At 46.1% G+C, this 26,529-nt stretch overlaps 1 protein-coding gene across 1 annotated transcript; it reads right to left on the bottom strand.

Annotated features, from left to right (window-relative positions):
- Positions 1-1,227: 1,227 nt before the first annotated feature.
- On the bottom strand, positions 1,228-26,263 carry Cyb5a (cytochrome b5 type A). The gene is made up of 5 exons (XM_090352963.1): positions 26,019-26,263; positions 8,435-8,563; positions 6,853-6,882; positions 2,660-2,694; positions 1,228-1,589 (listed from the first exon to the last, which is right to left on the bottom strand). The coding sequence occupies exons 1-5, from the start codon at positions 26,145-26,147 to the stop codon at positions 1,508-1,510; spliced, it is 405 nt and encodes a 134-aa protein (XP_090209089.1). The 5' UTR covers positions 26,148-26,263; the 3' UTR covers positions 1,228-1,507.
- Positions 26,264-26,529: the final 266 nt, after the last annotated feature.

Below are 26,529 nucleotides of genomic sequence, written 5' to 3'. Positions count from 1 at the left end.
ACCGAAGACTTGAACCCAGGTCTTCATGCATACTAGGCAAGCACTCTACCACTAGGACAAACTCCTGGCCCCTAATCTACCTCTTATGAAAGGACTTTGTATAAAGTATTGGGCCTTGAACTCAAGAGCCTGGGTGTGGGTGCTGTCCTTCAGCCTTTTCACTCAAGGATGGTGCTGTACCCTTTGAGCCACAGACCCATGCTCAGCTTTTAAATTTTGGATGGTGGGGGAGGGGGAAACTGGAAGTCTATGGACTTTCCTGCCCAAGGCTGGCTTTGAGCTATGATCCTCAGCCTGTAGTGTGGCTAGGATTAACCACCAAAAAACCAGAAGTAGTGCTGTGGCTCAAGTGGTAGAGTGCTAACCTTGTGCTGAAGAGCTCAGGGACAACGCCCAAGGCCAGAGTTCCAGCCCCACGACCAACCAAAATACAAAAACAACGGCAAAAGGACTGGTGTGCAACCAAGTGCCATTGGCTTGCTCACGCCTATAGTCCCAGCTTCTCTCGAGACTGAGATCTGAGGATTGTGCTCCAGCCCAGATAGACAAGTCCATAAGACTCTTATCCCCAATTAACCACCAAAAGGCCGGAAGTGAAGCTGTGACTCACTCACGTACTAGAATACTGGCCTTGAGCACAAAAGAGCAGGGTCGGAATCTAGGCTCTGAGTTCAAGGCCCATGACTAGCATAAGGTAGACAGGCAGGCAGGCAGGCAGGCAGGAGAGTGGTATGCCAGATGCCTATGGCTCTTGCATGTAATCCTAGCTACTGAGGAGTCTAAGTTTTGAAGATCCCACTCTAAAGCCAGTCCAGGCAGAAAAGTCCACGAAACGTATTTTCTATTATCACCAAAAAGCTGGAAGTGGAGTTGTGGCCTTAAGTGGTAGAGCACCAGCCTTGAGGAGTAAAGGTAAGGGACAGTGCCCCGGCCCTGAGGTCGCGAGTGGCGACGATGGAGAACAATGGTCAGAACTCCGGAAGCACCCGTTCCTGTGCCTTTCTTGCTTGAAAAAGAAATGACATTGGGAGTGTCTAGCAGCTGCACGCTGACTCGGGCATCCTGGGCCACAGGGCGAGATGGGGCCAGCCCACCCCAAACGTCACGCAGAGACATTTGTGAGGTTGAGGATCTCCATATGACTGGCACAGCAAGTCATTCTGCTTAACAATCAGAGATGCTAAGCCTTAGAGCTAATTCTGTACCAAACAAGACAGGCAAACATGGTATGTTTTAAAAGCCAGATATATTTTTAAAAGATTATGCTTACACTAAGTAACTTATGTGGTGAAGAAACATCAAAATAAAGTTGATGAATAAAAAGGCACATTTGAAAGGTTGAGTAGTAGACAGTTCTTTTTGTTCCATTCTGAATGTGGGAAGAAAGAGAAACAGACATGGTGAAATTATTTCCTCAGGTGAGGTTTCTGTCAGGGGAAGTGATTAACACTGGCTTCGTGTCTCCCTCAGCCCAGGTGGTCTCTTCTTCCTTGGCGTCTGAGGGTACTCAGTCTTCCGCCATGTAGAAGCGGTACATCAGGGCGACGGTCAGGGCAGAGATGGCCGGGATCACCCAGCTGGTCCACCAACTAGAAAGACAGACATGGGAACTGTCAGAGTGGCAAGACAGACGGGTGCGGAGAGGGGTGTGACAGGCAATGCATGGACAGGGAACCACTACCCCTCCCCTGCTGAGAGAAGACCCTCCTCCTCCCCGCCCAGTTCCACTTCTATAAACTTAACCCCCTTCACTCATTCCTGTACACTTAGCCCTGGCCCCTCCCATCATTTCCACAAACTGAATAGAGAACCCTCACTCCTTCCAGCAGACACCATCTGGCGGTGACTTTCCCACTGACATGAAGCCTTGTCTTAGCGAACAACAAGGCAACAGAAGTAAATACTCCTAATGTGTTTTTCTAGCCCAACGTGTTCATTGGGAAATTAAAAATAGCTGGGTGTGTGACTCACACCTGTAATCCTAGCTACTTAGGAGACTGAGGGTCCCAGTCTGAGATCAGCATGGGCAGTAAAGTCTGTGATACTCTTATCTCCAATTAATGACCAAAAAACTGGAAATGGAGTGGTGGCTCAACTGGTAGAACACCAGCCTTCAGTGAAAAAGCTGGGTTCAATCCCCATTAGTGGCAGAAGAAAGGAAGGGAAGAAGGGAGGAGAGGAGGAGGGAGGGAGGAAGGGAGGAAGGAGCAGGCAATCAGGCAGGCAGGCTGGTAGGAAGGCTAGTGAGTATCAGAAGCCTAAGGTTCACATTTTGGGACAACAGTCAACAAACTGCCCAGCCAAGGGCTGACCTAGGCCCTGAGCCATGCACTGGGGAGGAGAGGCAGAGGAGATGTCTGAACTCTGTGAGCACTTGACTATCACCTATATCCTGGCTGTAGTAATTTGGATATTTTGCTTTAAAATCCCATCTTGACAACCTGAGCATGTTGTTTCCTAACAGAGTACCTAACCTGTGGTCAACTTGCCTAAATTCACAGAAATAAAAAATTTATCCCTGGGGCAGAGAGCTGGAGTCACCATGCCCACAGGTGGAGCCAATCGCTTGGGCTGGGTATGAGCTGAGGGAGCTCAGCTGGAGACTGACACAGTCACGCCCACTCCATCCCAGTCCTGCTTTAGAACAACCCCCACGTACCTGGAATTAGACTCAACAGTAGTAATAAGAGTGTCCTGGAACAGGAGAAAAAAAAATGGAAAGTTAAATTGGCATCTGAATATTCACTCCACAAAAGCCTGCTTTAAAATAAATCATAGCAGTTTCTCCAATGCTACTTTAAAGAAACTGAGGAAAGGATAACTTCCATCACAAAGCTCTTTTTACTAAAATGTCAAATCTGTCTATTTTCCCAAATAGAACCTTCTATATTTAAACTACTTCACATTACCAGGATTATTTGAACGTGTTAAAAGTTAATACTCCTTACAGTCATCTAAATAACACAGAAGCTGAAAACAGATACTGAGATGTAAACACACAACTCCTTCGTGGTCTTTCTGGAAGAGCAATTTAAGCTTCAAAACCATGAAGTGTGTTAATAAAAACATCAATTGCTTTATTCAAGTCTGATAGGATGTAACCAAATACACTAACAACTAAGGACTGTTATTTCACAGTCTTACATTCTAGACCACCTTTTCTGAGCCTCCAGTAGACAATGGTAGTATAAAAATTCCTACAACATCCATAAATGTCTTCATGGACTACTCCACCTGATTAACAAGAAAGCTCTGCTTTTTACCTTCTAGCACTTTCTAAGAGCAGCCCTTCTTGTGAGGACATCTCTGGAAAGCTCCTCAAACAGCCTAAGAACTGAGATCTAGAGCTAAATGCACTCCTGAGCTTGAAAAAGTGTTCAAAAGTACTCTTAGTAATACACACCAGCAAAAGCATTAGTGCTTTAAGCAAAAGCAGCCATAAATGAGACAGCCTCAGTGGTCTGTAGCAGCAAGAAAAACACCATCAGCGCAAGTACAAATGGCTCACACCTGTAATCCTAGCCTAGGAGGCTAAGGATCTGAGAATTATGGTTCAAAGCCAGCCCAGGCAGAAAAAAATGCATACAATCCTTACCTCCAATTAACCAGCAAAAAGCTGGAAGTAGAGCTGTGGCTCAAGTGGCAGAATACCAACCTTGAATGAAAAAGCTACAGGACAGCGCCCACGCCCCTAGATCAATCTCCAGTAGAGGAATCAAAAATTTTTTCTAAGGCACAAATACAACAGTCAGCAGCTTGCACTGAGGTCAGGCATCAGTCCAGCCAAGCACAAGGCACACTGCAGACACACCATACAAGGACAGTAAGCTTTCAAGGAATCCCAGGGTAAGCAGTTAGGAGACACACCAACCTTGACACAGGGCCTTTAAGATTCCTGACACAGTAGGGGGGAAAATCAGTTGTTTAAAAAGAAGACTTCACAATTATCTACTGCAGCAATTTTCAACCTTCTAAAAAAAGTATACTTCAAAAAATTATATTTCAAAAAAGTATAACTACTGCCAAGATTTTTTTCAATTTTTTACACACAAATCAAAGTAAGGTGATTAGAAACAAAATATGGAGTGTTAATTAGCTACTATAAGAAAGACATAATCAGTCCTGAAACCAGAGAGCTCAGTGAAGGTAAAGTATTATTGTCACACAGCAGTTGGATGTGACAGCAACAGAAGGAAAACCCCACCAGTCATGGCTGTGCCCTGAGGCAAAAGCGCATGCACACATGCATCTAACCAAACATGCAGCAACTCTGCAACCTCACCACCCCCACACTTCTATGAGGGCTGATGCCAGAACAACACTAAAGTGTTGAAATACCCTTACAATGTGAAACTTGGTTCTAGCAAGTCCATCATTACCATTCATCACACAGATGCCCATGGGATGGAGCTTAAATCACATAGCTTTTCTGCTCCATATCCCAAAGCAAGCCAGTGACCACTTAGCATTTGGGTACAAAAGCCAAGTACCTTATAGCCAGTGCTCTAAGGCCTCTGCTGGGTTCATGGACAGGGCAGCTTGTAATGTCCACAGTGCACAGGGAGAAAGGCCAGCGGCTTTCGTTTGGACAGGTCTAAGCTAGTAATCTTTGATACATCTTATTTCACAATTCAAGTAGATATTTTAGGTAGTCAACTTAAAAAAATTTTAGCAGTGCTTGAGACTTGAACCCAGGGCCTTGAACATGACAGGCTAGCACTGACCTGCACCTCCAGGCCCCAGAAAGAAACATTAAGGGGTGCGGGGACCACAATATGGCCAGAGAAAACCTGCCATGCCCTTCAGACAACAGGGTTCTTGTCCCGCCGTCATCTAGCTTCTGTTCAAAGTCACAACACAGAAGATCTTATGTCTTCCAGAAAAATACTCAACAGTCCACCTGTAAAGTTTCTGAAGCACGTGAGTCAGACTGCAATGCCAGCCTGTACACCTGGCAGGTTGGTCAAACATCAGCCATTGTGATGAAAAGAAGACAAAGGCTTTACCCAGAATGCTGCTCGCTCTACCACAATGCTGACCACCCTTGTCCTTTGACATTGAAAGCTCCACTCCCAGAGTTCAACATGTGAACTTGCTCTGTCCCCCAAAATACCAAAGGACCAAAGTGATTGGCATGTTAAAAACTAAACCAAACAGAAGAGCAAATGGTCAATAAGCCACCACACAGAGCTCAACAGGCATTGCTAACAGTATACCCACGGCATCGCAAGAGAGGCTTGCGTGCCGGCCAGGACCTGCTGCACTCGCTGGGAACATGGGTGCCATAGTAGGGGCTTGGTAGGCCAGTAGCAGATCCAAATTCAGGTAACAAGCTCCCTCCAAGCCTGTGTTCCTCGCAGTCAAACACTTTACGCCAAAACTATTAGCTCACTGATGATTTCCTGACTGCAGAAGTGAAGCAAACCCTTGATGTATCACCACTAGCACTGAATTCAGCCTTGTTTAGAACAGGGGAAGGGAGCAACATATATGAAACGACTAGCTACTGAACAGCACTTCATATGAAAGACTTCTACTGGACCCAAGGTGAAGCCAATATTTCTGCTCCCATTTTGTGCTATAAAGAAGGTCTTGCCAGGCACTGTTGATTCACACCTGTAGCCTTGGGAGACTGAAAACAGGATTGTACAGAGATGCCAGCTCAGGCAGGAAAGTCCATGAGAATCTCATCTCCAATTGATCAGCAAAAAGCTATATATGGAGTTGGAGCTAAAGTGGTAGGGCACTAGCCTTGAGCAACAAGACACAGGCTACTCTTGTCAGCACAGCTCTCTTCTTGTCTCTATACCTCACAGATTCCTGTTGGTGCTCTCACCAGTAAAATAAATGCACACACCAAAACAAGAAAAACCAAGCTTCCCTTGGCTTGCCTCAAGCAAAGCTCCCCTTCCCCTACCCTCATCTTTTAATGGCAGGACACAAATTAAGTTGCCTACTTGTACTTTTTATTTAGCAGCTCAGATTTTCTTACAAATTCTGACTCTGGATTTATCTGCAAATATAAGTAAGGGCAGCTCAGAAGCAGACTCTGAAACTAATGTATTTCCTGAACACCTACTACACCCCAGAGATACAGAGAAGGAAGAGACACAGGCAGTGCCCTCAAAGATTTAGATAAAAATGCTTTGACTCAGCTCCCTAAAAATAAAGTTGCGTATCAAATCTTTCAGAAGCCCAGTGCTTTGGTACTAGTTTATTTGCTTGATCTTCACAGTACAGAGTTTGAGCCCAAGGCCATAAATGTTAAGCAAGCACTCTACCACTGACTGAGCTATTACCCTAGCAATCAAAGCACATTTACTGGCTACTTCTTTAAAACCAAACAACAAATAAGTATTGTTATAAATATGCTTTCCAAGAACTACTGGAGCCACAACAATAGATACAAAGATAAAGAACTGCCCCAGCAAGGCAGAACTGACTTCTGAGCAGAAGAGAACACCATGTGCCAAAATTCCAGCAAGCAAGCAAACAGCCTGGGCAGTCTCTGCTTGATGTAGCGGGCCCCACCCCTCCACTCAGATTGGTTGAGCTCAGGTTCACAATCTCTTTCTGACTGGCTAGCTGGAATAGGGTAAATGTATTTACAAAAAGTGGTTTTGAAATATGATTAACAATTCACAAGTATTCTCAAAATATCCCCCACCCTTAGCTATTTCTAGAATAGTCAGATGTTGAAAGAAATATTACCAAGTATGCCAATTGGTTTATACACATAGAAACATCTACAAAAGCAACACATTACTTGAAAAACCCGAAGGCTTCAGGTTCAAGAGGTACTAGGTACAATGAGGATCCTCCACCCAACACACTCCCCACACCCACACTCACCGAGGGCTTGGGTATTTTTGATCGGTCGTCCTGAAAAATAATGAATAAGAAGCATTAGGAATGCGAGAACATCTACAGAAAGTATCATTTCTAAAGTGCTTAAGGGTGTGTCTCTTTCATTATACTTAGTAATCAGCATTTTGAGTTCGGCCTTTAGCTCTTTGTAGACATGAAGTCTGTTGCACCTGGCTTAGTAGAGAAAATTAACAGACTTCATGCCAAGAGGTATTTTTCATCTACAGTTTCAAAGTCCACCATGGCATCCATGACCACCATGCTATGAGCTGATGTTGGTGGACACTTCCAGACTGTCACACTGTCGAGCAGTGATCTTTAACTCTGGTGACAGCTGAGGGCTGAACTTCCCCTTCTTTCTCATCAGCTTGCAAAGAGGCTCATCAGACAAAAAAACCCAAGGTCACTGGTTTTAACTGAGGCAGAAAACTGAAGCTCTAGCAATGAACTGTCTAAAAACAAGACACACTTTTGTATTAAAATTGCTTGCAGTAAAAAACAAAACAAAACAACAACAACAACAAAAAACCCCAAGGGCATCTAAGTGAACCAGGCAGGCAGGTGGAGTATAAACCCAGCAGTGTGGCGTGACCTAAAACCCTCCACACACAACCGGGCTGGAAAGAAGAGCATGCACTGGACCTTGTAATGACTGCACTTCTGCCATGTATGAAGATATATACATGGGCATGTTTGCTTCCAACAAGTGAAGCACAGTCCCCAAAGTACATATGCCTTGCTACCGAGGAACAAGGCAATGGACAAAACGCTCCCTGCACCGCTGAGGTTGAGCTAAACTAGATCTCCAGGACTTCTGTGAGGAGCTGACTTGAATCTTCCCTTCACTCATTTATTACAGTAGTCATGACATTTATACAAAGTAAACATCTGTATCTATGAATGTCTGTCTATCTATCTATCTATCTATCTATCTATCTATCTATCTATCTATCTATCTATCTATCTATCTATCTATCCCTGCCTCTACCTACATCCAACACTCAGTGCCCGCAAGGGAATCTGCCCATGGTTGCATAAAGCTGCCACAGACGGCCCCAAGTTCACAGCCGTGTTTCTATAAAAGCCCAATGCAGACAAGCCCACCAAGGAAGACCTTTCAAGGCTGAGAGTGAGCGGGAAGAAGACAAGGTTTGGAGTTGAAACATCCTCAGACTGATGAGAATAGAATGAGTTTCTTAAGAAAACAATTTGGTTTAAAAAAATAATAAGAGAAATGGGGACCATGTCGTAAGAAAGTGTATCAATGTTTGTGAAGTTATGTACCTTCTATCTGGTGAGGACAATGTAACCCTTCTATTAATCATAATTTAAAAAAAGAAAAAAAATAATAATAAGAGGAAAGCACACTCTGCTGTGCTGACATGCCTGCTCTGTGAAATCAAGACGCAGGCGAGGCCCACCCCAGCGTTCTGAGTGAGGGCCCACACGACATGCAGCTGACACAAACGGTGCCCCCACTCGGTGGGCAAGCAGCTCCTGCTCTCCTCCTACTCAAAGTGTGCCAGTGGCAGGTGGGGCTGGGGGGGCTGGCGGAGGCAGGACTCACTGGATGCAGCTCCCCGATGATGTAGGACTTGGACATTTCTCGAGCGTCGGTTGAGTGCCCGACGTCCTCAAAGTTCTCCGTAGCATCTCCCCCGGCCTGCTCTCTGAGGACTTCTTCCCCACCAGGATGCTGTGCAAAGAGAACACAATACAGATGTTTTTTCCCCCCAGAAAATGAAGGGGAATGACCAGAGTATTCAGGCAAACACAGATGACCATATGGACCCCACCCCAGGCTCCTTCGCACCGGAGTTCTACCCAGTATAAGAGCAGCAGGCCTTCCTCAGGGCCACGCTCCCTGGGCCATCGTCAGGTAACAGGCACTTCAGCTAACCTTTGAAGCCTGGCTTACAACTGCTTTGCTTTCCACAAAGCTCTCCAAACCCATCCCTTCACCCATCCCCAAGCTGGCCCTTGAATCCTACTCCACAGATGCCCTCTGCTGTGTGGGGTCACAGGGGGAAGTGGGCAGCCATTCCTTCTGGGGAACACACTTACACCTGGAAGGAACCAGGGAGCCCAGTCTGCCTGCAGGTAGAACAGGCTCTGAAGGCAGAAGGTATTTTCTAGAGGAAAAATGGGGGGAGATGCTGCCATCAAGATACATGACTAAAGAGAAATGAGAGCAAAAGGAAGAGTCAGTTCCACATAGGGAACTAGATATATTTATTTCATTAACTGCTAGCACCAGAGAAACGAAGGACAGCCGTGAAGCGGGAGGGCTGGTCTCTAGGATGGCCAACCAGCAGCCAGTTACTGGACCACATGATGAGATCTTTCCTGCAAAGAAAGATGGTCTCACAAGTAGGAAGAAAATATTCCTTAATGGAGCTCAAGGAATATCTTAGACCTTATCTCTTCCCCCAACCCCGAGGTTGAGAGAATCATTTATAAAGGTCCAACAACAGAACACTAGCATAGCTGACTGTCACAACTAGCCTGGGCAAATAAACCCCATCTTAAGGAACAAAAGAAGTGTCTGTGGTCTAAGTTATGTGGGAGACACAGGAAGGACTGTGGTCTGAGGCCACACTGGGCAAAACCAGAAGACTCTATCTGAAAAATTAAACGCATAAAGGATTGAAGCAGTGCTCAAGTGGAAGAGTGCCTGCTAACAAGTATGAGGCCCTGAGCTTCGAGGAGGAGGAGGAGGAGGAGGAGGAGGAGGAGGAGGAGGAGGAGGAGGAGGAGGAGGAGGGGGGGGGAGGGGGAGGAGGGAGAGGAGGGAGGAGGGAGAGGAGGGGGGGAAGGAAGGAAGGAAGGAAGGAAGGAAGGAAGGGAGGGAGGGAGGGAGGGAGGGAGGGAGGGAGGGAGGGAGGGAGGGAGGGAGGGAGGGAGGGAGAAAATTTATTATTCTTTCTCAGAAAAAACTGGAAACCAGCAGAAGAAAATAAAAATCACCCTTATCTTTGCCACTGACAGAATTGGATAAAAACATTGTGCATGCACGCACACACACACACACACACGAGTGCTAAATAATAAGAAGCAGAGGAGGCTACACAGGGTAGAAACTGTGCCACTACTGCCAGGACTGTATAAACGGTGGTCACCTGTTACTAAGTGAACCTCAGAAAACACAGCGGTATTAATGTCACATAGCTCTTGAGTAACTGTTAAAACATGTCTCGTATAGCCTGTGCTTGATAAACATCACCCAGTATCTGCACTGAACGTTCTCAACATTACTGTAATGTGCCAGGCGTCACCATTCTGAAATTCACTGGAATGCCTCCTGCTGAGGGCGTCTGGATCAGTGGAAGTCTGCTCTGACAATGAGGGATTTTGATGAGACGCCTGAGCTGTGGCAGTGAAGACAGCCAGGCTTTGTTGAAATTGAGGGTCAGAGAAGCAGGAAGGTAGAAGGCACATACATAGTGCCTATGACACCACTGCAGAATGGTGCTCCTCACTAGCTCCTAACTCATGTCACACAGGGGAGGACACACACACCAGCGCCTGGACTCGGTCACTATGTTTCAGAGTAGCCTGTCCTCCAAGGACAAGTCCAATGAGAATGGACTTCCCTCTATAAAGAGTCATAAAGCAAGAGAGGTGATTAAGACAATGCTGAATTTGAAAGTACCAAAGTGGAGAGGCACACAGCATGTCAGTTTCACAACAGTCTCCACCTGAAACTCAACTACAACAGGGCAACCCTTACCTTAACCTCTGACCAAGAAAGGAAAGAGCACATAGATGCTACTGCCTGTCTAAACAGTTTGCCAGGCAGTTTTTAAAGGAAAAAGGGGAAAAGAAAGGGAAATATCCCGGACTAGAGTGATCTTATTGACTAACTTCTTATTGAAAAACTTCAAAGTAGGTTAACAACCATAAAAACTAGTATCTAAGCTAGGCAGAGTTCAAGCCCCTCCACTGACCCCCCCAAAAAAACCCTAGTATTTAATACACTAATTTATGTTAAAAGTATTTCAACTGTATCCTAAACACTTAAAAATCAAATCCTAAAGCTGGATGGCAGCAGAGCACCAACGGCTCCCGCTTGTAATCCTAGCTACTCGGGAGGCACATCTTTGACCACGGTTCAGAGCCAGCCCCAGCAGGAAAATCTGTGAGACACCTATCTCCAATTAACCACCAGAAAACGAGAAGTGGCACTGTGGCTCAGAGTCCAGGCCCAGAGTTCAAACTCCTTGATGGACAAAAAAACACAAAACAAAAACACCTGGATGACACCTTTGGGACAATTTTTTTTTTTTGTCAGTCCTGGGCTTGAGCTCAGGGCCTGAGCACTGTCCTTGGACTTTCTCAAGGCTAGAGCTCTACCACTTGAGCCTCAGCACCACTTCTGGCTTTTTTCTATGTATGTGGTACCGAGGAATCGAACCTGGGTCTTCATGCATGCTAGGCAAGCACTTTAACCACTAGGTCAAACTCCCGGCCCAAAAAATTCTTTTTCTTTATAAGACAATAAAGATAATTATGACTTTCTTTTTTAATATTTAATATTCTTTTAACAAATACTATGCAAGACACACACACATACAGAGTCGGACAGAGAAACAGACATGTACAAATAGACACATAGAATCATACTCACACACACACAGACTGGCAGGGAAAGACAAGGAGTAAAACAATCTGATGATGTTCTGCAAGATTTAAGTCACACAAGAATTGCAGAGGTGGAACTGATGCCAACCATCTGGAACAAGATACAAGAAATTCAGAGGAATATCCACAAGAACAGGAGACTCATCATTGCTGGGAACCCTACAGCTGTTGCTATGACATCCAGAAGGTATAAATTTCTTTAAGCTGAACTTAGTAACTGTAAGACTCTGTTAATGAAAGAATTGCTTATTGTTTCTACTACCCCTTCCTTGACCACCCACTGCAATACTTTGTAAGCTAAAAAACTTTATTTATGTATCCTGTTTGGCAAACACTTTGACCACCTCCTGACTCCCTCCCCACGTTTGGTTCAGTTACATGTTGTATAGAGATGGTTACTCAGCAATATCCCTAGGCAACCTGCTTGCCTCAATCACCTTTCTGCTAAACCTAAATAAAGATTGAAACCTTGATCAGAAAAAAAAAAAAAGAATTGCAGAGGTGGCAGTGGAGGATAAATTCTCTCAAAAATGGAGCCAGTGTAGCTTCAGCTCTGGTGCCATGTGCACCCATCCCCCTCTCTAGAGGCCAAGGGCAGGGGAGAACTCAGAAGGAAAGGTGGAAAGGGGGTCAGGGGACAGGAAGGAGGCCTGTGAGGACAAAGCAAGCAATGGGAACACGCAAGCTCTTTCCTCCAGAGTCCCACCTTTACCATGAAGTCTTTATCCAAAGGAATAATATTCCCTCCCCCCACCCTCTCTCAGGTCAGGTTAATTCACTCAGAAAAGATACACCAAGTATCCCCAAAGGCCCAGACACTTTAGTAAGGAAAGATGGGCCTGGCTCCTGTCCTCTGGGTGGGAGGTGACATGCCAAGCGATCCTCCACTATGAACTACCCTGCATTTACAAAGTGTCAGAGTGTGAGGAAGCAGAAGGTCAGGCCAGCCACGCCAGTATGTCCTCTTTAGGGACCAGGACCTTCGACCTGTGGGCAAAGGGAAGGCACCACAAAGACCCAAAGAATAGTGACAAAAAAAATAGATTTAAATTTAAATGTATTCCAGCTTCCAGGGTGAGCAACAACACCAGGGACAGAAAAAGGGAAAGGCAGGACTATAGAACAACAGGAAATGAAGATGGCTCAGGGAGGAGCCTGAGCACACCGTGTGAAGGGTATTTAGAGATGGCTGGAAGGCAGGGTTCTCTGGCAGTAAGGATAGAAGTCAGGGTGAGGTGGAGAGAAGAGGCAACAGCCATGGGGTGGCTCAGACAAGTTTACAGGGCTCCAGTGGAATGAACCATGGTGTTAAAACCATTGACAAGTGAGAATGGGAATCCTGGAAAGTGACTGCTTCCAAAAATACATGTCCTACTTCACTATTTCCACCTGTCCTGTGTGCCTACAATTCCTTCCAAGCGCTCTGCGAAACCTCAATGTCATAAGTCATCCCAGTATGTGCTCTGGACAGCACATAACAACCAGGAAATGCAGATCAGTAAGCAGAAACAACTTTTCACTTTTTTCATCTGTGACTTTGGGGTTATTTATAGGAAAATAAATAAGAATTGTGTTTTCTATTTCTTATTGTTTGATTTTTTTCATTATTAATTGTACAAAGGAGTTTCATTGTGCAGGAAATATGTTTTAATAGACGGAGCTGGGCACTGGTGGCTCATGCCTGTAATCCTATCTATTCAGGAGGCTAAGATAGGAGGATCACAATTCAAAGCCAGCCTGGGCAGTAAAGTACACGAGCCGCTTATCTCCAATTCACAACCAGAAAACCAGAAATGGAGCTGGGCTCAAAGTGGTACAGCCCTAGCCTTGAGCACAAAGGTTTAGGGACAGGCCAGGAGCCCACTTGGCCTAGTGGTAGAGTGCTTGCCTAGAATGCACGAAGACCAGAGTTCGATTCCTCAGTGCCACATACACAGAAAAAGCCAGAAATGGTACAGTGGCTCAAGTGGTAGAGTGCTAGCCTTGAGGAAAGCCCAAGGATAGTGCTCAGGCCCTGAATCCAAGCCCCAGGACTGGGGGAAAAAAAAAATAGCTTAGGGACAGACCAGTCCCTGAATTCAAGCCCCACAATTGACAAAAAAAATAAAATAAAATAAATCGTTGGTACTATACAATTCATAGGACATTAAAGGCCACAGCCCAATTTGATACTAAGGGCATTTTAGGAAGACAGGCATATATGTATATATATACAGAGAGAGAGGGGAGGGAGGGGGGATTATGCACTCCTAATCCAAAAATCCAAACCTTGTACCAACATCACATCTTAAGTGGGAACTCCACTTATGTCAGGTTGTGGTCAAACACAAGTACAGTAAAATTACTGCTTAAAATTACCTTCAGGTTGTGTGTTTAAGGAGTATGGGACAAATAAATTTCCCATTTAGAACCAGGTCCTATGCCTAAGACTCCTATTTATGAAGATGCAAATATTCACTACCAGCTCTGGATGTTTCAACTGGCTTTACACTGCTCACTGCATGAATGTTCCTAGCCAATTTTCACATAATAACCTCTTGATTTCCAGGAAAGCAGATTCTCCTGGCTTCAATCAGCCTTCCAGACTGCCAAGGCGGCCCAAGATTCTCTCACTACCCAGACCTCAGCCACCCCTTCTTCTCTAGTCACAGCAGTTCTGATGATCTTGTCGGCTATCTCCTCCTACATGCAAATCTAATTTCACAGATCCACTCAAAACCAATACACATCTTAAGCATAATGAGGCTTAAACCAAGTGTTTCATTCCCCTTCCCTAAATAACCTCTTTCCCACTCTCCCCATTCTAAGTTAATGTGTTGCTACCGTGTTCCCACTGGCTGTGGCCTACAACCTAACGTTAGATTTAATTTCTCTTCCTTTTAACCCCACACTATCAGCCGATCCAGCTGGTGACCTTCAAAATATATTCAAAATCTCCCTCCTCCTCACCTCTCCCCACAGACTCAACAATGGAGGTATTCTAGAAAAGAGCTTAAGTAACAATAATCCTCACCTTATCAGAGGGTCAAATTTGAGCTCAAGAGAACACAGGCTACTGTGAGATGGTTACTATCAGATGTTCAAAGCCTGCATGGGATTACAGACCAGTTTCAGTGGAGAAAATCATGCAAGGTAGGGTGGCCCAAAGTACCTAAGACATAGAAGACAGCTCCATGCAGGAGGCTGTCAGGACCGCTCTGAGGCCTGCAGGCAACACAACAGGACAGACTGGGCGGCTGATTAGTCGGTGGGGCTGGGACTGGGGGCATGGAGGCCAATCCTGCCAGGCTACCATCATCAGGAACAGACACCACGGTCGCACAGCACAGCTGTCAAGCAGTGTGTCGTGGCAGCGCAACACCGTAGCCTACACTGCCATCCAGCATGGCAGATTGGATCCCTCCAAGGTGCCGCACAGAGCCTGGTCCAGCCCTGACTCCCCATTAGCCGCTCCCAGGCCCCAGCCTCAATAACCAAACACTCAGTTCTTAAGAAGTCTGTCTTCCTCCACAGCTGCTGCCAGTTTCAAATGACCTTTAAGGACAGATTTACAGGTGGAGAAAATGGGACCCAGACAGCAATGCCCAGGGCCCACCACTGCTGAGCAAAGAAGAAAGGCAGGACTAGGTGTCCAGCTTTTAGTTCAAGTCTCCTTTTCTTGGGACACACAAATTAAATGAGCATTTCTGTATTTGTGAGCAAAGTAACTTTATATACAACAACAAAGATACCTTAAACATAAAGTTTCTTCATAAATTTTCTTATTGAGCATTTGTAAGGAAATCTCTCTTTTGCTAAATTTAATTTTTTTCATTTGTCCTAACTTCCTGGAATTTACCAACACACACTCTCTCCCTCCCCTGCCCCCCTCTCTCCTCCTATATCAGGGCTCCAAATGGCTACAAGATAGCTCCTATTAAAAAAGAAAAAAGCCACCATGAGGCATGCATATTACACTTACAATATTACAACATACATCAAGTTAGTGCCCAGTTAGACTTTACTTAACCAAAGACCAAACAACAGAAGCAACCTTTGCTACCTAAATGTAATGGTACATGGATCAAAAGTCCACTAATTCTGGAAATTCAAACAGGCTTTTTCATTTCACTTAACACTGCCAAAAGTGCGTGGGGGGGATAGAAAACAACTAGAACAAATTGTCCAGAAATAATGACTAGGCAGAAATGAAAGAAAAAAAAGTAATTTAAAAGATTATCTGCAACAGTTAAACCAAATGTAAAAACAATTTGTCTGGAAACAAAGAGTTCACACAAGGTTTAAAATAAAACACTAACCAAATGTTTCTTACCATTTCCAGATTCTGTTTTTTCTGAAACAGGCAGGGGCAATGGCTTCAGTGCTGCTTTGAGAACACTTTGTGGACCTTCTTTCTGTCAGCCCCTCTTAGGCAAGCACGTGCACAGAGCATAGGCCCACCTCAACCCTCACGAGCTTCCTCGTCAAGAGCCTGAGCCTGGATTACGAGCCACGTCACTTGACGATGTGGGGATGAAATAGGAGGCCCAACTATGCATTCACCTGGATAGAGCTACAGGCTCGTCTACTCACTTGCAGCATCTGTTGAGTGCCTTGCCAAGCTCTGTGATCCATAATAGGAGACCAGACAGGAAGAGAAATCCCCAGCCATATGAAGGGACACTGCGCTACACAGCACAGAACTGTGCCATCCAGCCTCTCCTATCCTTTACCTTCTTGCTCTAAATCCCTCCTTTCCACTCTAGCAGCCAGGGAAGCAATGCAGGGGAAGTAAAGACAGTATCATGAGCCACATTCAGTGAATGCCATGTCTGTACAAGCAGGTCAGGGTTTTCGGCCTTCACAATACATCTGAAGAGTTGGGGACTGCTATCCTCACCCTCTTGATACAGACCCAGAGGTGACAAAGCCCACCAGGGAGGAGCTGGTGCCGGAACACAGGCAGGCTGACTTCACACCAAGGCTCTGTGTGCACACAGAGCAGAGGCCACTTTCCTGAGACCTGCTAGCTCATACCCAAGTCCAGCGGGAGCTCTGTGCCCTGCTGGCCTTCCCTCCCAACCTCTCCAGATGCTCTCTGGTGGCTGCCTCCTTCCCTCAAGGCTGCCGTGGTAACAAAACAGATTTCACAAGTATCAAGATGTAGTTTGGCAAGTTTACTCACATGTTTTTGGACTAAGGTCTAGTGTAAGGAGAACAAAGCATATTATTAGTTTCCAATATTGTGTAAATAACTTCCAAAGGTCATTCAGCAAAACATCGGAGTAGATCCTCTTCAACCACAAAGATTAAACCACAGCTACTTCCTGGCACGTCCAGTTCCTCTAGCTTGTCAAAGGCCACTTCCAAAGCACCACCCCTACCAAATCCCTTCATCTGTCGATTTCTGTGGACCTAATCAACCATAGGCCCAAAGAGTTCTCTGAAACAGGGCAAAAATAATACACATTTCTGCCTGAGATCACTCTCAGGAAATGGTCAGATCCAATATATTATGAAAGTTGAGCCCACAAATTCGGATGGGGAGAATACATGGGGTGAGAGCAACCTCATGGCCTTTTTTTCGAACAGTTGGATAGGCAGAATTGCCATGCACTGCAAAGGGAAAAGAGGAGGATAGTGTATATTTTAGAAAGAAAAATCTGGCATTGAGGTCATAGTCCTCCCTCCCCCTCCCCTTCTTCTCCTGTTCCTCCTCTTCCTCCTTCTTCTTATGGAGAGGAGAAAGAAGAGGAGGAGGAGGAGGAGGAGGATTGGGTACATTTTGGAAAGGAAATCTTCCTCTTCTGCTCCTCCTCTTCCTCCTTTTCTTTCGTGATAGTACTAGGGCTCGAACACAGAATCTTAGGCTCTCCAAGCTTTCTCCAAGTAAAGTAAAAAAAGTTTATTTAGCAAAAAGGAAGTAATGCCCATTCAGAAGATGAGTGGTGGGACCCAAAAGCCAGTTGTCCTACTCACAAGTTGTTTTGCTCATGACTGGTACTCTACCACATGGGCCACTTCCAGCTTTTGGCTAGTTAGCTGGAGATGAGAGGTTCTCAGATCTGTGTGGCTAGGATGGCTGCACAGCCAGCCTGCCAGGAGCTTGCACAATCTTCAGGTCTGATCCTCCTGAGTAGGTTTATAGGGGTGTGTCATTTGGCACCTGGCTGGCATAGCCCTAAGCGAACATATGAAATAGATGGGGACATAAGAACTGAGTGCTGGGGGGAGAGGCCCTCTCAGCTGGATTTAACAACTCAGGACTCATTTAAAGTGGTGACCAGTGAGAAGGGGACAGAGCATGGGGAACCCCTGGCCCTGAGGTCTTCAGCCTGGAGGCTACAGATAGGAGGAGAAGGCAGGAAAGCAGAAAACACAATCATGTGTTCCCGGGGAGGAGGAAACCAGGAGAGAGTGGTATCCAGGGAGTCAAGAAGGAAGCATTTCCAAGAAGGGTGGCCATCACGTTCTGCTGACAAACCAAGAAAAGAGGAAAAAGAAGATGACAAATGCTACCACAAGGAACCAAGGCAGAGCAGCTACATAAACTGGTGGAGTTAAAGGAGAAGGAAGGAGATAAAAGGAAAATGGAGGGGAGAAATAGGTTTCATGAGAGTACGACAGTACTGCTGTAGCGTCCAGAAGAGTGTGTGTGTATGTGTGTGGTCCAATAGGGAAAGGGCCAGGAGGGAACTTGTGAGAGCAGAGTGGCTGAAGAAATTGCTGAGAAAGAGGCCCAAGGCACCATGGGGCAAGGCTGAGGAAATGCTTCTGGAAGTCCTCCCTCATCCCTAACTCTGCCCTTCCTTTCTTACAAGGCCTTGTGCAATGCCAGGCCCATATCCCTTGCTCTGAGATTATGTCACAATCTAGAGTGTGTGTGTGTGTGTGTGTGTGTGTGCAGGCCCATATCCCTTGCTCTGAGATTATGTCACAATCTGGTGTGTGTGTGTGTGCTGGTGCTGAGGCTTAAACTCAGGGCCTGGGTGTATGTGTGTGTGTGTGTGCTGGTGCTGAGGCTTAAACTCAGGGCCTGTGTGTGTGTGTGCTGGTGCTGAGGCTTAAACTCAGGGCGTGTGTGTGTGTGTGTGTGTGTGTGTGTGTGTGTGTGTGTGTGTGTGTGTGTGTGTGTGTGTGCGCGCGCGCGCGCGCTGGTGCTGAGGCTTAAACTCAGGGCCTGGGTACTGTTCCTTGCTTTTCCACTGAAGGCCAACATTCTACCACTTGAGCTCCATTTCTGGCCTTTTGGGTGACTAATGGAGACAGAATCTCACAGACTTTCCTACCCAGGCTGGCTTCAAAGTATGATCTTCAGACCTCAGCCTCCTGAGTAGCTAGGATTTACATGTACAAGACACCAGCTAACAATGTATTTTTTTTATTCATACAAAAAGGAGGGAGAAAGGGAGGGAGGGAGAGGGAAGAAGAGAGAGGAAGAGTGTCCTACTGCATACTAAATCCTTTAGGAGGAAACAAATCTGAATAAGAGGAGATCACATCAAGTGATCTCACAAGAGCCACTTGTGTGAAAATGGTGGTGGTACTGGGGGGGAGTCAACAAGAAGCTGGCCAGCTAGAGCAGAAAGACAACATGCACAGCAAGAAAACATGTCAGATAGCACAGATGGAGAAGAGGATTCCCTCTCCCAGGGAAGAGACCTGCAAGTGCAATCTGAAGAGAACACTCAGCAGGGACACACAGTGGGGGGGAGTGGGGAGAGAGGGGAGGACAGGAAAGTGAATTAAAACAAAGTTTTAAGGGAGGGGATGGTGTTACTAGCTGAGTGGGGGGAGAGACTCGCCCAGCCTATCTACCAGCACAAAGCCCAGTGCAAAGCGTTGGGATTTTGTTTTGAATCCATCAGGAAGCCATTGAAAGGTATGAGGCAGAGGGGTAAGGGGTAACATGCTTTTCTTTCACACTTTTTTGTTTGTTTTAATAGCCAGTGCATAGCTATTGTAGAACTATCATATATTTACTACTTGCACTGTGAATCTGTGAAGTCAAAGACCAGGTAGGGCTTATGGTCCCAAGAGTCAGGGAGGGGAAGCAGGGCACCTTATCACAGTCCACCCAGCAGGTGTGGTGTGCTACCCAGCAGGAGGGCAGCTTGGAGAGAGAGGGTATTTTAAGGGGGAGAGGCAAGTTTAAAGAATGACATTTACTTGATACTTCCTGAGGAAAGGGAGAGGAAAACGCAGGCTTGATCCATTTTGTGTGCGGGCCAATGGTGGACACAGCTGCCCAAAGCTTGATGAATAGCAACTCTGCCAATAATAGACTGGAAATTGATACCCTAAGTGATTCCCACCCATATTCCCAGCAAGCTGGGGACCCTCGCCTCAGCCTAGAGGGTGTTCATTCAGGGCATGGGCTTCCTTTTTCCTCCTCTTCCTCCCTCCACTCCGTATCCCACTCTACTTCCAGGCTCTCCCCAGCAGCAGTGGCAGTTTGAATACAGTAGTCACACAGACAGGGGCAGGACATCTGTGAAGACATCAGTAAAAGCACATGATTCTACCCTCCCAGGATCCATCCAGTTATCGGCTCACCCTACCCAGAGGCCACACAGGCCAGATTCCTACAGCCCAGAGGAATAGGTTTGTCCCACCGCTAATCTCCAAATCCTTTTCCTAGCTCTCTTACAAACACCTAATAGAAAACACAAGCAGTCGGTAATTATATATGTCCAAGAAAACTAAGCACCAAGGAATGCCGGGGGGGGGGGGGATCTATTAAGAAGATGGTGGCACACATGCCTGTAATCTCAGCTGCAAGAGACAGATTGGAAGATTCCATTTGATGACACAGCCCAGGATAAAAATTAGTGAAACTCTATCTCAACAAGTAACCTGTGCACTTCTGTATTTCCAGCTACATACACAGGATTGTAGTAGGGAGCAAAAGCTTGAGACCCTATCTGAAAGATAACTGAAACAACCTGGCAAGCACAAAGACCTGAGCTCTAACTGAAGAACAGCCAAAACATAAAAATTGAAAAGGAAGGAATGGCTTGTGCCATTAGACCAGGAACAGTACTGTTAATAATGGCTACTTTCTTTTTTGTTGGTTGGTTGGTTGGTTGGTTGTGGGGCTTGGACTTTGGGCTTGGATGTTGTCCCTCAGCTCTTCAACTCAAGGCTACCCCCCTACCCCTGGAGCCACAGCACCATGTCCAGCTTTCTGGTGGTTAATTGGAGATGAGTCTCCCAGACTTTAGGGACCTGGCTGGCTTTGAACCAAGATCCTCAGATCTCAGCCTCCTGGGTAGGTAAGATTGCATTTATTGAAAAGTAAGTCACATACCACATATATTATTTAAAGTACATGATTTAATTTTTTACTCATTTTAAACTAATGGACATTATAATTCTGAGCTGTGTTTTCACCAAATACTGGAATTCCCACATGATAAAAAATTAATGGTAGACCTAGACACTGGTGGCACACATCTGTGATCCTAGCTAATCAGGAGACTGAGACCTGGAGGATCATGGTTTGAAGCCAGCACAGACACAAAAAAGTCCTTGAGATTCCATTGCCAGCAAAACTCTAGACTGGAGATGTGACTCAAGTGGTAGTACTTCTGCCATAGGCAAGAAAGATAAGCAAGAGGCTGAGGCCCTGAGTTCAAGCCCAGTTATTAAAAAACAAAACAAAACAAAAAATACCACCAACAAAATAAGACTTTTGAGCTATTCAAGAGGCTGAAGTCGCAAGATCTCAAGTTCAAAGCAAGCTTAGGCAATTTAGTGAGATCCTGTTGCAAAACAAACAAAAAAAGTAAATAAAAACGAAGTAAAATAAAATTGAATGTTAGGAATGCAGCTCAGTGTACTTGTCTAACATGCACAAAGCCCTGAGTTTAATTCCAGTACAATCACCCCCCTAAATTAGTCACTTGAATGCCTTTCTGTACACAGAGCAGATGTGGATGTGGGTAACACAACAGTTCCCACTTTAGCAAGAGAGAAGTAACTTAGGAATTACCTGCCTAGCCCTAGTCCGCTTTCAGAGCGCTAAAAACCTCCTAGTTTTTCTGACCCAGGCCAACACCTTTCTACTCTCCAGGTGGGGCCAGGGCTGCACAGACTCCATTCAACCATAAAAGGCACTTGGAGGTATCTCTTGGGGGTATCTCTACCCCCCCACACACACACCATCTCCATCCCCAAGGATTTCTAGGACAATAGACACCACAAAGTACTGATCAGGGCACAATTCATCCTCTGATTTACCCATGCTGGCCAGCATAGCCTGTGCTGCCTTATTTATAATTTTCATCCACCTTAAAAATGAACACAAAGCAAAAGCTAAGAGTCTCAAGTACTTTCAGTGATTTTTTTTCTCCCTGTATCAAGACAAAGCAGCCACTTGGAAACGATATGGAATCTTAAATACCTTCACTCTCTTCCCTGATCTCAGGTTATCCGTGGTTCCCAGAATCAGAAGAGCAATGTTCTATGAGAAATAGCGGTAGGTAAGGTCCCCAAATCTCCTTCACACTGCATAAAAGCCAATGTGTTGAACACTAATGTCCACACATTATTCCCAGCTACTTGGGAGGCTAGAACTGAGGCTGGGACTTTTATCTACAATTTACTGCCAAAAGGCAAGAAATAGAGCTGTGGCTCAAGTGGCAAAGCAACAACCCTGAGCAAAAAAAACCTAGTTGATTCAGGCCCTAAATTCAAGTGCACACGCTCCCGGGCGTGCAAACACACACACACACACACACACAACACACACACACACACACACACTCAACGTGAGTTAGAAACTTTTTCTTTGTCAAACCAGAATGCTATCAGAGGACATTAAAGATTTGACTCAGAATGCCAAATGAAGCAAATTATTTCCATTTTTATAATAAAACAAGTATAATTTGCTTCATAAGTATTTTCAGAGGGCATTGTCTATTCCAAGAACACCATAGCTTAACTATAACTAGTGGAACGGTTAGTATATAATGCTTTTCTTCTCTCCCTTCCACAGCTCTGATGCACACTGAATAAAATGCTACTCCCCCAATGACAAAAGGAAACTGTAAGCTTTTTTTATCCTAGCCCCATATGTCTAGGATTTTCATCTCAAATGGTGGTCCTCAAGTTCTTCAATCAAATGCAATCGCATATGACAAGATTCAGCTTCATAACTGTGAACTCAAAACTGCACGTCAGGATTTTTTTTTTAAATCTAGTTCAAAATGCATAGGGAAAAAGGCTCCTACTCTTGTTGGTGGGTATAAATCATAACCAAATACCTGCTGCTATTTAGACTGCCATTAATAATCAGCCACCCCGCTTCGTGGAATCTGCCCCTCCCCTATAAAGCAGCTCGGTTTTGGGTAAGGACAGCATTCACATTTCACAAGTCAACTTCAACCTGGATTCTCCACTGGGCACAGAGTTTTCATAATGCACCTCATGTTTCAACATCCCATGCTGGATTTATAGTACACCTGACTGTACACATTGAACACTACAAATGCTGCTGCAGAAAAAGAAAATCAGTCCCCAATCTTGCCCACTTCCAGCAGAGTTTACAAGGTAACAGAAGCAGCTGCCAGGGCGGTGTGTACTCAACTAGCGCTACTTTGTATACACTGGCCATCAATACTAGCAGGCACAGTCTCCTGTTTTTCAGTCCTGGACTTGAACTTGGGGCCTGGGCACTGTCCTTGCGCTTTCTCAAGGCTAGTGCTCTACCACTTGAGCTACCGCACCACTTCTGGCTTTTTCTGTAGGTGGTACCAAGGAATCAAACAAGGCTTCGAGCATGTTAGACAAGCACTCTACTACCAGGCCATGCTCCTGGCCCTCTCCTCCCATCAGACAAAGAAGGGATCTGAGGTTCAGGACTGGAGGCCTTCCTGAGTCCACGCCATGTCTTTTCTGGATACAAATTAATGTATGAATCAATGACATTCTGAAAAGCGGAGTGAAGATACTAGGGAACAAAATACTCAGCCACAATAAAGTGTATCGAAATAGATGGGGAGATTCAGAATAGATGGATATATTGAGAGGTTGTTTTGTTTTCTTATCAGTCATGGGGCTTGAACTCAGGACCTACGCATTGTCCCTGAGCCATTTCACTTAAAGGCTAGCACTCTAGCACTTTAAGACACAGTGCCAATTCCAGTTTTCTGTGATTAATTGGAGATAAAAGTTCACAGACTTTTTTCCTGCCTGGGCTGGCTTCAAACCGCCATCCTTGAGCCACAGATCTCAGCCTACTGAGTAGCTAGGATTACACGAGTAAGCCACTGGTGCCCAGCTTGTTTTCTGTTTGTTTTGTTTTAAACAGGGCCTAACTCTCCAGTCAAAGCTTACTCATAACCCTCCAGTTTCTGCCTTTTAAATGTTATATACCACCACATCAGGATTCTGGGGCTGCGTGCGAGAGAGAGGAGAGAGAGAGGAGAGAGAGAGGAGAGAGAGAGGAGAGAGAGAGGAGAGGAGAGGGAGAGGAGAGGGAGAGGAGAGGGAGAGGAGAGGGAGAGGAGAGGGAGAGGAGAGAGAGGAGAGAGAGGAGAGAGAAGAGAGAGAGGAGAGAGGGGGAGGGGGAGGGGGAGGGAGGGAGAGAGAGAGAGAGAGAGAGAGAGAGAGAGAGAGAGAGAGAGAGAGAGAGAGAGAGAGAGAGAGAGAGAGAGAGAGAGAGAGAAGGCAGGGCCAAGGAGAAAGACATATTTGAGCTAACTGGAGAAAAGTAAGCATTGAGTAGGCAGTACCAGCTGATGTTAGGTAATTAAATGATTACTTAGGTAATTAAATGATTACGTTAAATTTGGTAGATATGAAAACTGTTAGAAGAGTTCCATTTTGAAGTATGCTTACTGTTTACTTTAAAAAAATTTTTTTTGACAAAGCTACAACAGACAACCAGGACAAAGAATTGTCTGGCCAAAAATGTCAGTGCCAAGGTCTAAAGACCATGTTTATTTGGGGAACAACATAAGGTAGATTAGAATGGTTTAAAGACAAATATTCAATGTTTTGTAACAGAAAAATCCCAGTATTTTTTTTCAAAACACAGTATATGTTAAAATTCCAAAAGGACAGTTCCATTTGGAAACCTTCATATGAGCCTGAGGTTGTAATGCAAGAGTGTTAAGTTTGAGAAATTACAAAAGCAAAAACATTCTATGGTAAAGCAGAAAGGAGGGCAGATCTGATTGAATACTGTAAACCACTCCTAACTAAATGGCAACCCTGCTTTATCTTTTGGCGCTCTGACAAATCACAACTGGAGAGTAAAATATCTTACAAAGAAATAGGCAGTGCAAGTGACTCAGGCCTGTAATCCCAGCTATTCAGGAAGCTGAGATCTGAGGATTTCTTTCAAAGCCATTCAGGGCAGTCAAATTCAGGAAACTCCTGTCCCTAATTAGCTAAACGTGAAAGCATGGCCCAAGTACAAAACATCAACTCCACAGATAAAACTCCTGTGTGGCTTTTCTCTGCAAAACTGAAGTCCAGTTAAAAACAGGTCTCTCTCTCTCAATTTTTGCTCCCTTCACCTCCAAAACCTTAATTTTCATCACTAAACACTCTATTACTGAAGAGTGGTGGACAAGTATTGAGTCATCAACCCACACACACAATACACACATACCCCAATCCATAAAATACATCCAGAGGTACTAAAGACAAGAATTAGAAACATTTTTTAGATTACACAGCAAACATTATAATCTAAGGCAAAGCATTTTCCCCGAAGTGGAGCTGTTATTGTACAACTCCCATATATGCCTGAGGATCAAGTCTCTGGGGCAGGCCTCCTTAGCCTCAGGACCTGTGAGCCTGGCTCGGAGGCCACCCTGGGACGGGGTTAATCCTCACCACGTGCCTTCTGGGTAAGCAGGGTGGAGGTGGGCCCAAATGGTAGGGTGGAGAAGGAATCCAGACCCCACCCGACCCCGGACTGCAGGATCCCACACCCTGGGGGTCCGCGTCTGCCGGATGTCCTCCTCTCATGCCTGGCATTCGAAGTCCATTCCAGGGCTAACGACAGAGGGCTGACCCCTGTCTGTCCCCGCTGGAGAGCTTCCTAGTCCAGCTCCAGAACCAATTACCGTGTCCATTACCTAACTTATGTAACGGGAAGCCCTCCGTACGACGCTTTCAATAACGATTTTAAAAATACAAAATAAACCCCCTAGGTATAGCTGGGCTCTCTTGTACAAAGTGGGGCATGCCGGGTCCTGAGGGAAGGGATGCAGCCGAGACCGCCCCGCACACGGCTGGAAAATCGTGCAGAGGCGGGCAGATCTCCGGGTGTCACCGACGTGTGGACCCCGGAGGTGCAGGCCGAGTGCGCACATGCGGGGAGGGCTCCAGGTGAGCACTCCGGGGTGAGCACTCCCGGATGAGCACTCCCGGATGAGCACCCCCGGGGCACGCGGGGCGCGCGCACGCGCGGGGAGGCTCCGGGGGTGCCGCAGGGCCACACCAGCCTCGCCCCCCCCCGGGTCCGGCTCCCTCCCGAGCCTCCTCCACCCCCGAGGTCGGGCCTTCCCGCTCACCTCCTCCAGAAACTTGGTCAGGTCGTACACCTTGTGATGCAGAATCACCCAGGTGCTCTTGCTGGTTTTGTGCTTCGCGATCTCTTCCAGGGTGTAGTACTTCACAGCCTCGTCTGTCTTCCCCGCCATCTCGGAACACCGAGAACCTCCCCCAAGCCCTGCACTCACACGACCGCGCTTTCCGGAGCCCAGCACGCTTCTGAGACACCTCCGCTAGGGCATCCCGGCGCCGGCCCGGTGCCGGGACAGAGCGGAGGCGCAGAGAGGGGGGCGGGCGCTACGCTGGCCCCATGATTGGCCAAGATGTTGGTCACTCAAGAAGCCCCGCCCAGGACCGGTGCTTGCCCCCACCAGCCCCAGCGTATCCCCGCCCATCACCCGACTTCTAATTGGCTCCTAAAGATGTCCCTCACAATCACCCGCGTCCGGATGACGAATGGGGCGGGAGTTCGCGGAGCCTGCGCAGGAGGCGGCGGGAGGCGTCTCGGGGATGGGGGGTCGCGGGCTCTGG

The sequence above is a fragment of the Megascapheus bottae genome, chromosome 19 (genome assembly GCF_031878675.1).
Source record: "Megascapheus bottae isolate mThoBot1 chromosome 19, mThoBot2.hap1, whole genome shotgun sequence".
Classification (NCBI taxonomy): Eukaryota; Metazoa; Chordata; class Mammalia; order Rodentia; family Geomyidae; genus Megascapheus; species Megascapheus bottae.
The sequence above is the reverse complement of the archived record's forward strand: the minus strand, read 5'-3'. Positions and strand labels throughout refer to the sequence as shown.

Excerpts from the sequence above, each read along its gene's own strand:
- Cyb5a (XM_090352963.1), bottom strand. The coding sequence starts at position 26,147 with ATGGCGGGGAAGACAGACGAGGCTGTGAAGTACTACACCCTGGAAGAG. Across the intron at positions 8,564-26,018 it reads TGACCAAGTTTCTGGAGGAG|CATCCTGGTGGGGAAGAAGT; the intron begins GTGAGCGGGAAG and ends CTCTTTGCACAG. Across the intron at positions 2,695-6,852 it reads CAAAAATACCCAAGCCCTCG|GACACTCTTATTACTACTGT; the intron begins GTGAGTGTGGGT and ends CTCCTGTTCCAG.